Genomic DNA, 13,029 nt, shown 5'->3' on the forward strand with positions numbered 1-13,029 from the left:
TCCCAGGAGACCTTTTTCACTCCAATAGGGAGAACTGGACAACTTACATATTGACACTATCTGATAACATTGCTATCGGGGAAGGATTCCAGAATCATGGAAAGGGGCCGAAGTAATTCCTATCTTTAAAAAGGGTAATAGGACCAATCCTTCTAACTATCGGCCAATTAGCCTGATTGATTGTGTCCAAAAGGTCTTCCGTCTCTCACTTTTAGCGAAGGTCCAGGATGGATGGATGAGAATCATGTTCTCTCTCCGTTCGAAGCAGGTTTTCGATGGAAGACTGGCACAATCGATCAGGTCTTCCCCCTCCTTATGCTGTACTGGAAGGTGGTTTTGCTGGGCGAGGGGAGTCTATACATAGCGTTCATAGACTTATAATCAACATTTGACCTTGTCCCCAGGGACAAACTATGGTGGGTGCTTAGGGAAATGGGTATGCCCCCGGGAATCCTAGTACTTTTAATTAGGCTACATGAAGAAAACTTTGCCAGGGTAAGATGGGGTAGCCAGGGACAAGTCACTGATCCCATTAAAATACAGCGGGCGGTTCGACAGGGTTGCGTCCTGGTTCCAACCTTGTTTTCACTTTACATCAATCAAGTGGTTGAGCTTTTATCTACCATCTCAGAGGACGCTCCCTCTTGCGCACACAAAAAAAATTGCCACTCTCCTATTCGCAGACGACACCCTTCTTGTTTCAAAGACCCCCATGGGCTTACAACATTTATTAAATCAATTCAAGTTCTCCTGCGAACGGAGGGGCTTGGAAATAAACACCTCCAAAACTAATCTAATGCTGCTGAACCCCCATAAGTCCTTCAAAGGAAATCTGCTCTTAGACAATACTCCCCTTGAGAGAGTGAGCTCCTTCGATTACCTGGGAATCAAACTATCGGAGGGTTTGGCCCGGAAATGCCATCTCAACAAGGCCTACCTCAAATTCTGCCAGTTAACCAGGGCTCTGAGGAAGGAGCACAGTCTCTCTTATACCAAGCCAGTAGAACCAGCGCTGAAACTATATAGCTGCAAGGCTGTGAGCAGTACCCTCTATGGGGCAGAGCTGTGGGGCATGGCAAGAGTAAGCAACCTTACAGTTACGGAGAACAAGTTCCTCAGAAATGTCTTTCCCGCAAAGCACTCCTCTCTGTCCATTAAAGCTTGACATGGATATTAAGCCTATTAGTGACCTAGCGCAGTTTTGCCCCTTGCTATTTTGGCAAAGAATGGTCACCACTCTCGAATTGACACCCTAAGCAGCAGCTTTCAATGAGGTCTGTGTCCTAGATACTATGAACACAATAGGCTGGATCAAACATGTTAAAAGCCTTATGTCCAGCATTGGCCTACCAGGACATAACATTGGTTGTCCACCAACCCATACCAGAAGCAAAATCAAACTACTACACAGGGAATGGGTTGGGCAAAATGCATACTCTAATACCAATCAGGGCAGATTAAATGAATGTAGAAACCTCAAAGTCTGCCGCTCCTTAGAAAGCTATCTTGATATTATCAAGGTGCCAGCTGACAGGAAGCTCTACATCCAATTCAGGCATGATAGTCTGCCAATTAATGCATTTACAAACTCCTGGCTGATTAACAAAGCCCAGCCAAAGGGCTGGCAATGCCGGCACAAATCGATATGTCATGTTTTTGTGCATGTATGTATGTATGTATGTATAGGCATTTATATAGCGCACTACTTACCCGTAGGGTCCCAAGGCGCTTCGACCGCTGCGAAACCCTTCCTGGCTTCCCTGAGAGATGGTCCCTTAATGGGTATCTCCAGGGTGAGACCAGGCATCCCCGGCGGTCTGGTGGGGCCGTTAGTGAAGATGAGGCAAGCTAATGCCCAGAGTTGCCGAGTGTGAACGCTGATCAGAGTGGGCACCGAGGCGAGAGAATTATCGAGTCCGCTGACCCTGGTCCAGAAACCTGCCGCGCCGGGAATCGAACCCTGGTCCCGGGCCGTCCTCTGCTCTCGGGTCTGCCGCCTCTAACCAGTGAGCCACACTACTTCATGTACAGCACATGCTAAACCTAGGGGAAAATGGTTAACTCCAGTTTGCAGACAACTTGGGACTTGAGACCCTAGAGTGGCACTGCGCATATTGAAATCCGATGCAAGACCCTTATTCGTTTGCACACCTGCGAAATTCTTGGGCCACTGTTGGGCGATCAGAAGGGCACTGTTAATCCCCCCCCTATCCACCCCTGAGAGCTACAGATGTGACTACCCGCTATCAAGATCAATTGCAACAATGGTCATTAATTTTAAAATGTAAATATTCTTTTGACTCCTGAACATCAACACATTTTTAACTACTCTTTTTTTCTGTTTTATTGTGGATACTGATGTTTTTTAAATAATCATTTTTTCAAATTGTTGTATAACGTTCATTATTGCAAACTTAGGGTCGGACAACTGCACAAATTTTAATGAATGCATTTGCACTTTAGACAAGGGACTTTGTCACTCTGTACAGTAATCTTTGACTCGTTTGTGGCCTGAAAGCTATGAATTATATGACAATTGTTGCGCTAAGGTATCCCATTGTCCACTGTTACAGTCTTGACAACTTGTTAGCTTTTAACTCTATTTCTTTTTAACCCCTTGCGCGCTGCACTAATTCTCCAGGTGTGTGGGCGAATTAGTGAGTGGGCGGGATTCGGATGGCCCCCGGCCGTCCTCCACACACGCCCACCGTCACGTGGGACGGTCGGGCCGTCCGCAGCACCAAAGGGGTTAATACTTACGTGTTTGTTCCTTCCTAAATTGGAATGTTTGATGTCGATCCTGAATGTTTGTCTATTTTATGGTATTTTACCGAAATAGAGTTTGAAATTGAATTACTGAATGTAAGTTGGGAGACAAGATAAAACATTTGTTTAAACAACAAATTCAATGTACTCGCTTTTGATATAAATATGTTCATTCAACATGTATATTTAAGTATTCTTTAACTTTTGAATTGTACGTTAAACGGTGGCTTTATCTGGTTGCTTTGTGGGGGGGCGGGGGGGGGGTGTATTAAAAGGTTTGTGGAAACTGACTCCGGTTGAGCATTTTGCTTCAAAATGGATTGAATGTTTAACAAGTGCTTCCAGATAATAATCAAGATTGAGTCAAGAAAATATTCCATTATTATTATTTTGATGAAACTTGCAAACTCATGTTCGCTGAATAGGTCCCATAGGCATACATTTATTCTTCAAATATCTTATTAAAAGTTTTTTACACGAGTCTTCAGCAATTTATTCCGTAACAATAGTAGGTGGAAAATAACTATCCCACAATAACTACCGTCGCAAAAGTATCTCGTTTGATGAAACCATATCAGCACTTGGGCAGAAAAACACAAGTTACTAAATTCAGTTAAAAATGTAAATGTGCTTTCATAAACTGTAGTGCTGGTATCTTGGAGTTTCCAAGTAACGGGTGACTCAGCTAATGTCAAAAGTAGAATTTTCTACATGTAAAAACGGTTTAACGGACAGGCGCCAACTGCGCTCTCTGGCTAACCAAGGCCATTCAGGAGAGCAGTAGCAACCTTGAAGCCATCTGATGTTTATAACAATGGTACACGTTTTGACGTACATTACTGTGCCCTTAATTAAAGGTCCGCAATATCAATTGGACTCAGCCACGTGTTACCATATTTAGAGGGTCAAGATGCATGCACTGTCTCCTACATCACAGAGTCAAAATATGGCAGTAAATCAAGTTACACAAATGCAAAACACATCCAAGGAAACCATGAAGGTGGTCAGGTTTACTAAAAGGGCTCATCAACATTAAATGCAAAGTCAAATAGAACTTCACAAGTTCTTACTTAATCATTTACTCCTAGGTTCAGGGTAATCAGCTGTCCTTTTTTTAAAAATAACACCCCATATCTATCACCGCATTCAATGAATATCCTTGTCTAATCTAATGCATGTTCTCCGCTGTGCCACGAGAGAACCATGTGCTAGTAGTAGGAACTAACATTTATTTTTGTTCTCTGTTCAACATAGTACAAACTATGGCTAAGAGCATTATGCACAGTACAATAAGCAATGTGTGTAAATAAACCAGAACTGGTTTTCAAGGGGAAAACAATAGGTAGGAAACAAAGTAGATCAAATTGCAGATAAAAACAGGCAGAAGTATGAGAAGGGAAAGAGACAGAAATGAATTAGATGACAGTGGATACTTTAATATGGGAACACTATTTTCCTCGGTACATCTGAAATAGCTACGTTTCGATGTGGCCAGCAGAGAGAAATAAGGGGCATATTAGCAAGAACCTTGTTAAAAGTATCGCAGGAAACTGCAGCTAAAATGGCGATAACTGGCTTGCTAATATGCGTTACAGAATTCCAATAGAAGCCCAGGTTAGATGTGCAGAACATCTAACCTGGGCTTCTATTGGAATTCTATAACCCATATTAGCAAGCCCATTAAGGCCGTTTTAGTGGCAGGAAACTGCTGCTAAAACGGCGATAATTTTAACGAGGTTCTTGCTAATATGCTGACTAAGTATCTGAAAGCATAGGCTAGACAACAATAAACCTATGGCGTGACTAAGTAATATATATACGAGAGCAAATGGGTACTCCTTCTGTGTGAAAAAATACCCATCAGTTGTCGATCGAGAAAGCCCTGTTCATCATCTGGGATCCTTCACACCATGAAGGTAAATGTTGTTTTGTACCCACTGGGGATAAGAAAGATGTAAACAACCTATCTGACCAGTAAGGCCCAGTGTGAACTGTGGTGTACCAGGGTGTAAAGTGACAACTGTAGAGCAGTGCACAAAAATTGTGAAGTGGATGGAAAAGTGCTAAGTGTGACTAAAATTGGATAGTGAAGAGGGTAAAACCCTTTAATGAAACACCTCTTTACTCCCGTCAATAAAAAAGAAGAGCGACAAAACAGTAGTCTCAACAAATAACTACTACTTAATTAATGTGGTCGACATGTTTCTGCAGACTACGTGGATCACAAAAGGTATCCTGCTGCTTCATCAGGACCATTATCGCTGCTGCTCAAAGTGCTAGTGAAGAAATAAAACAGATTTTTTTCACCTGGGTATTGTGTATGTCATCATTCTCCTGGCTAAATGGCAGGAGAGAAAAACTCCACCTCACCTGGCCACAGCGCAGGTAAATGGAGCACCGCTCTTCCGGTCGGTATTTCCAGACGTCCTTCTGGGCTGTCTCGGGCGGTGACCCAATGCTACATTCTGTTGATTTAACCGTATATGTTGGGGGTTGTAGCATTGCAAGGTCGTAAAATATCCCCTCAGGCCCTCCTTCCAATTCTTGTTGTATTAATTAATCTTGCTAATATGCCCCTAAGTGTCCTTGTGATACATGATGAAGGTGCCTGATCCTGAAAAGAACAGCGAAGAGCACTTCACTTGTTTTAAACTTTGAAGTTCCGAATGTTAGGATGAAATTACTCTTTACACTGTGTGTTTAGAGAGTGAATATGTTGGTCGACTAGATAGACAGATGTAGTTGTGGCATGGGTGACTTTATCGGATTCTAACTTGTGGGCGGACCCTGTCTATGTGAACCATTTTGGATTCGGGTGATGTGGTTAGAGCTCTTCGCGCTCCGTTCTCTTGCTGGAGAACCACTAGCTCTCTGTAATCCTTCAGACCAAACGCACCCTTACTCACTAGAGAGTCACCTTCAGGAACATGCAACTCATGCTGCTGCATGCAAGGGAGGGACCCCCCCATTTCATTTTTAGAATAGAACATTTGTCATGTCAATCAGCAACAAAAAGCAGAGACGTCACTATACATTTTGTAGCCCTGGTGTTCTTTGCCCTGGTAACATCTTAACAGCTAGAGCATCATTTCTGGGAGTTCATACTCCTGTTTTGATGTGATGATTTAGTTTGGGGGAATGACCATCAAATATACTTATTTCCTTCATGGGCTCTAGATATCTACATCTTGAGCTTGATTGAACTCTGGAAAAGAGGACATTGTCATCTCTATGCATTATAACTGGACAAGAAATGCACAGATACTGGGAGAATATGTATTTCTGATGAGTCAAACAAGCGTGAAAACATTATTAATATACTCTTAAAGTGTGTAACCATCTCTTTCTCCCTCTTTTGAATGTATTCACCGAAGACCAACATAAATGTGGGTCCAGATTTTCAAAGACTTTGCGTCTGATTTGAGATACTTTAATGGTGGGATTTACAATCCAACACAAATCGTGATTTGTGTTGGATTCTAATCTAAAGTAAAGCAATGCAGCGCACTGCCTGTGTTACTTAACGTCAGCAAGGCGTTCCATGGGTGGTGCACAAGTGCTCCAATGTAACCACCCATGTGTTTTGATTCAAATCCCTATCTACAATTAATTGTAGACAGGGATTTGCTCCGAAATCCTGCACCTCCCCGAGGGAGGATTATCGTGGACAAATTTTTTAATATCTCATCTTTTGTTCCTCTTTGCATGTGTGCTGCCTACAATGATAACATGCTGGGAGTATTCAGTTTGGAGGAAGTGGACTGTTTCTCCTTTGACATAGGTAGAGAAACGTCTTGTCCCCAACCCCACAATTAACCTTTAAGGCCATCTTTGCTTTATGCTCTATTTAACATGTTTAACTGGAGGAAACATATAGCACTTTCATTCACATGTATCACACATCTCAGAATACACTTTTGAGTCTCCCTTGGCTACTATTACACATGAACAATATGCATCTCAAAATTATGACCTGAACCTTTATATTTCTCTCTTGTAAACTCTTAGAGCTTGAGATTTCTGTAAAAACGAAGTACTCGAGAAACAATGTTAGTTAATTATTTTTATTAATATGGCAATGGTGCAAGGAGTCCTGAATCCAAATGGTTATTACGTGTCCGGGCAATGTCTTGTAACTTTATCAACTTTTTGCTTGTGGCCGTCGTATTGTCATTCAATTTCGCTCTGCATAATGGTCTGCAGTGGCCCAGTGACTAAAATATTTTTAGTCTTTTAGGATTAGACTCAAGATCTTATTTTGGATTCACAGGCTTTACACATAGGGCTAAAAAGTAACCTTTGTAACAGAGACTGTTGTACTCCGGTTGGTTCATGTTAGAGATTCCATGGTGAAAAGTGTGTGGAGTTTTTAGACAGTATTTTCAATCACTGTTTTTCAAGTCGCTGCATTAGCTAAACAAAGCATGTGACAATCTGGGCTAATAACAAAGGTAACTCGCACGTGAGTAATTTACATGTGTAATTTACGGTTCCACTTTTGAATAACATTGCTTCATTCACAAAATCAGAGTAACATTGTTCAGAAGTGTAGAATTATGTCTCCACCCACTGGAAAAAAAGGAGGTACAACCAAATTTACAAGTGTAAGTTACTACTGCCACAAAGAAACTAGTTTGTCTAGCACCACACATGAACACTCAATGGTGCTGCAACCCCCTCTCATAAAAAATAATGGAGGTAAGGACTTAAAATAAACATCGAAAATAATGTTAAATGAATTACATTTTGTAAATTAGTTAAACATAAAAATAAATATTATTTAATATTTTAAAAAAATCAAAACGAGGTATTTAATTATAAAATGTTAACAAATGTTTTTGGAATTTATGAATTACTGTAACATCACCTTTTATTAAGACACAAGTAAAGTACTTTTATTTCTATACATCACTTTTAATAATGAATAATAAAGATATTTTTAACCTGCAGCGGGAGTTTATCATTTAATTTAAAAATAAAAATACGTTTTATTTAATGGTAATTTAAATTAAATGAAGATTTAATTACAGGTTTTAAAGTTTAATACAAATTTAAAATGTTCCCTATACTTAACAGAAGCAAAATCCCTTTTTTTACGACTGTGGAGTTTTCGTATTGTAAAGTACAAGGAAAAAAGACAAAAGTTTATTTCAATTTAAAAAAGTACAAATGTTTTTATGCTAAATATTAATGTAAATGAATCTTCTATATGAATGTTTTATTTTTAAATCAATTTTTTAACATTACATTATATTTATTCATATTTTACCTATTTTAAATACATTCTTGTAATTTAAAACTATTACCCAATGGAGTAATATTTAAAATCCATGCCTCTATTATTTTCTATTTGAGGGTAGTGCAGTACCGGTGGTTGGGTATGTATGGAGCTGGGCTTACTCCAGCTCTGAGCTTGAGTAACTTACTACTGTTTTGGGTCCCCTTTTGGCCATAGTATCTTTAGGAGTGCCGTTTGTGAATAGCAACGAGCTTACTCTTTTGTGGGTGGGTGCATGTCCCTCCCAAAACCCCTCCCTTAACCCTCCTTACTCCTCCATAATGCCCCCAATTTAGTAGTATGTATGCCCCCTTTTCCAGCCACTCCCTCTGCTCCTGACAACATTTACTACTAAGTAGTAATCTTACGTGTGTGAGGATTTCCACATAGAAAAGATGGGAGAGGTGAAAATTTACTTCTGAGGGTTTGTGAATAACATTTTGTAGTACTTTTCGAATACTATACTAGTATTACTAAAAGTACTACTAAAGGCAGTTTGGGAACAGGATTAGGAAAGTACAATCTACCATACATCCAAGCAGACTGAGGTACTGTGTATAGTATCATATGTTTTCCAGTATTAACCAGATTCCTTTGATTTGGTGCCTGTTTTTTCCAAACCTCCAAAAACATTGCCCCACACCAGTATAATTTTTTTTAAGACTGGAATTTTTTAAAAGGTGTTGTATCCTTCCACATTTTATGCGACATTTGATCTAACTTGATCAAGGCACACTGCAAGGTATGTAGGTGAAGAATTATTCAACTTGGTCCATAGAAGACAGAGCAAGTGGTGCTGCTATATTTCAACTGCTTCATCAAAGCAAGTCATTTTTCCTGTGAAAGTGGCCAGTCATCTTCTCACCATTTTTCTGGTTATGGTTTCAATGCAGTAGTCCTCTTTATCTATATAAGTATACATAGGTCTGTCTTATTTGTTAAGGTTGTTTATTCGCTACGTGTAGCCCTATATGTTTATTGTTCAACCTGCTCTTTGAATGATGGAATGCAGTGATGCATCTTGCTGTCCATGTTAGTGCACTTCTGGTTTTAGATGTGGCACACTATCCGGCATCTACATTACCTTCAAACTATCATTTACAAATAAGCCAGTGACCTGCTGTTACTTGTAAGGAGCATTCTTGGTCTTTTGTGCTGCATTTTGACCATTAAACCTGACATGATTAAGTGTCCAAGCCTATATCTGCCAGTTTCTATTTCATTTTGTCAGTGTTTCACTGAAGTCCTTTAATTGCCTCAACATACTTTGCGATTATTGTGAAGACATAGGAATTTTATTTCTTCAGTAATGCAGCTTCGGATCGCAGTGCCTAACAATACATCACTGCAGGCAGTTTCTGGTAATCTTTAATGTGTAGGTGAAAATAAATAGATTGTATCTTGAGAGCTTCTCTTTCTATAACAAAATACTCTTTGTATAGTTTATTTAAACCTGGAAGCTGGATCACCCTTGGGTCTGACCCCTCTTGGATCAAGTTGTGGCTATTTATTCGAAACAGTCCAACCCGGAGTAATGGAAAAGGAACTATTTCAAACCTTGTCAAGCATGTTACAGACATGCTCTTTTCTGCAACTGGTGTAACAGGATCACCTGCAAGGCTATTTTAACGTGAAAGATATCACTGTACATGCTTCCTTTTTTTTATCTTCCTTGGTGCAATCTTCCTACAATATTGTGTCTTCTGGGTTGACAATGCCTGCATCCTTTGCCATGGAGTAGAAGTGTTTCTGTTGGTTAAGAAGTTCTTGTGGACTGCCAAACTCCACAATCTTGCCAGCATCTAACACCATCACCCTAGAACCAGAGAAATAACAAATAATGTGTGAAATGTCAATTTGATGTGGGGCAGTATTGTCGCATCTAATCAAAAGCCCCCCCCCCCCCCCCCCCCCGGGTTTGTGTCTCATACCACTGTTATCCATATATCATCAGACCCACATTAATCTGATTATTTAATTTCAAATAAGATTGGTTATTGGGTTGGTTCAGTTGGGTGGCCACACCTTTCTTTTTTGAAAGGGTAATAATTCAAAACCCTAATTTCACAGAGGGTGCTCTTGTTCACTACAATATTAATGAAATGTTGCTCAGTCTAATGTCTGAGAAAACCTCATACACCAGTAGTTTCTAGCGTAGGTTCAGAGTGGTCAAGTCTGCACTAGCTTATCAAGACAGCATTGACTATGCAAAAAAAAGTCCGCTTTAGAGTAACTGTGTGTGAAATATCCTATGTGGAGATCCTGAAAATCAGGAACTGTGTCCTGTGATATACACCAAAGGAAGAAATCCAGATGCAGTGCAAATAATCCCATTCACTGCTTATGATATACAAATGCACTTTATGGGTACCTAAATAGATAGAAAGACAAGATAGAATAGGCTGCACAGTGATTAATATAAAAACACAAGCGGAGATGTCCTCCTCAACTACCTGTTATGTAAGTAATAAACATTTATGTGCACAAAAAGTTATCGGATTAAGAAGTTGGCCTTAATATTTGAAGATCTCAACAACGGTTTGACTCTTAAAATGTATTCAGGGTAGCCTTCATCAGGACAATTGTGTGGGGGCCAATTAGGAAACAATACAACAACGGGTCACATCAGAAATCACTGTGGTTTTTTGTGTTGCATTTGTATATAGTTTCCAGTCTATATATGGTTACGGCTCAGAACTACGGATTGGTGAACTGTTCATTGCAATTTTACTTAGTAATTTAAATTCATTTGTACTTAAAATATTGATATAATAAACCTTTCACTGATTAAAACATTGTACCTCTTTCATATTGAACCACTGTCTAATCAAATTATTTTTTTCCTATTTATAAAGATTGTTAACAGTGGCAAAATATAACAGAATATTCTGACTCAGTTGGTTAGTTAATGGAAGGGCTGAGACACGGCCGGTGTTCTTCCACTATTCCGTAAACTGAAGGGGAAGATTGAATAATCGACCGTAGGCGATTTTTTCATTGAATGTGATCAACAACCTTGTTCCCCCCCCCCCCCCCCCCCCCGGCTGGTAGGAGCACCCATGGCCAGATGAGGTTGTGAAGACGTTTGGGTCCATATGCAGTGGCTTTAATATACATGACGCCCTGAAGAAATTGCCTAAAATCTAATGGGCAATGAAACATGTCGGCAAGTAAAGTAGGGTTGGTTAAATAGGTGATAACCATGACTACTTCTTCTTTTTTATCCTCCATACCCAACACAAGAGACAGAATAAAATTTTATATCTGTGTTGGATTGGGAGTGTTTTAATGTGTTGCTTGACACTGTATTGGTCACTTTCTTTCTTTATTTATTTTCACTGCATTTCTTTCACAAACTCTATGTGTTGAGTTTCTGGACACTATAATTTTTTCTTTTCGAGCTTGATGGTGCCAATGATGAGAACAGGGCTATCCTGGCGAGTACCAGTCAGGTTCCCGTTGGTGGTGCGCCCGTGAGGTGCCATCTCGCTCTTGCACACTTTTTTTCGGTTTATCACAATATATCTTGGACACGAAAGTAGGTGTGGTATGAGTGGTCTCACAACTGTATCTTAGTCATTGAGAATCGGGCAATGGTTTAAAAAAAGCACTATCCCAGGGCATATCGACTACCCCATTAATGATTAAAAGGGGAGTAAGGTTTGCAAAAACAATGCAACAAACGATATATCCTAAACAAGGGTGAAGTTAGTAAGTGCTTGTATAGTCTAGGTCTGTTTTTGTACTAGTAGTTAATGCAATAACCTACTGCATTTTATGTGCGATTACAGAAGGGTTCTATTTTGTGTTCATATTGGTTCTTGAAGGTTTAAGAAACTGTTAGGATAAAGAGGAATAGTAGAAAATGAATTTTGTTAGACTGCCAGGTAAGGCAAAAAGTGTTTAGCTATGTTTTGTGCTTTACCTGCTGCTGTCCATGATTGTGTGGAGTCGATGTGCAATGGTTAGAACCGTGCAGTCCGCAAACTCGTTACGGATAGTAGTCTGGATTAAATTGTCTGTTTCCAGATCCACTGCAGCTGTTGCCTCATCTAGGATTAGAATTTTGGACTTCCGAAGCAAGGCTCGCGCTAGACAGAGAAGTTGCCTCTGGCCAACACTGCGTAATGATGATAAATAAATAAAAAAAAGATTGTTAGATCTACGCATATCACACAAACAATATTAAACACTTGGAGGAGGAGAAAGGACCGGGCATATCCCTCTAGATACAGACACAGCAAGTTCCTGGTTGGCAAGAAGCCTGCATGCAATGTTTTTCAGTCACTTTTCCATCTTACAGTTTTCAAGTGATATACAAAGTGACACAGTTGCATGCTTTAATCAGGCATTCACAATGACAACGAAAATGCTGTATTCAGTGTGTCAAAATCCACAAAACTAAATTAAGATGTGAAACATGCTAAATGTATCATACACTATAATTATAATATGGTGTTAGTATTTAATTAGTTATATAATTGTGCATCTCATTTAGCTTAACCCTGTTGTAATGACAATCAGACCAACCTTGTTAATAGGGCTGCTTACTCATGTTATGTAATTTATGATCATTGACAACATTGAGGTTGGTTTTGGAAAGGAAAATTGACCTTAAAATGAGTGTACCTCTCAGAGCTTTGATGGGTTCAGAAAATTAATTGGACTGTGACCCTTTGAGAAACCTTATCATTGATTGAGGAATGGAATCATTTAATAGAATAATGGCCAGGTCTTCCATCAAGATCCCGTGAATCCACTGTTCCCCCATTGTTTTAAGAGCTGGTAATGCTAATCAATATGGTATGGCAAATCATGACAAATGTTAGGGGAAAAAAGCCAGACTGCACAGAGACTACATGTGACTAGATACATTTTAAACTTGGGGAGTTAATAACATGTATACCCTACATACACTACAACGTCTACAGCCCACCAAGAACTTTTGTATCGGAAATCAATAACAGCAAAAGTTTACAGCAAAG

At 39.6% G+C, this 13,029-nt stretch overlaps 1 protein-coding gene across 1 annotated transcript in view; it reads right to left on the minus strand.

Annotated features, from left to right (window-relative positions):
- Window positions 1-8,197: 8,197 nt before the first annotated feature.
- Window positions 8,198-13,029, minus strand: part of ABCC2 (ATP binding cassette subfamily C member 2) — a 678,688-nt gene continuing 673,856 nt past the window's right edge. Inside the window, exons 30-31 of the mRNA XM_078643538.1 lie at window positions 11,970-12,164; window positions 8,198-9,860 (exon numbers count right to left, since the gene is read on the minus strand). Of these exons, the coding sequence (XP_078499664.1) occupies window positions 9,731-9,860; window positions 11,970-12,164 (325 nt within the window). The 3' untranslated portion in view covers window positions 8,198-9,730. The remainder of the gene's footprint in view (window positions 9,861-11,969; window positions 12,165-13,029) is intronic.

The sequence above is a fragment of the Lissotriton helveticus genome, chromosome 5_1 (genome assembly GCF_964261635.1).
Source record: "Lissotriton helveticus chromosome 5_1, aLisHel1.1, whole genome shotgun sequence".
NCBI lineage: Eukaryota > Metazoa > Chordata > Amphibia > Caudata > Salamandridae > Lissotriton > Lissotriton helveticus.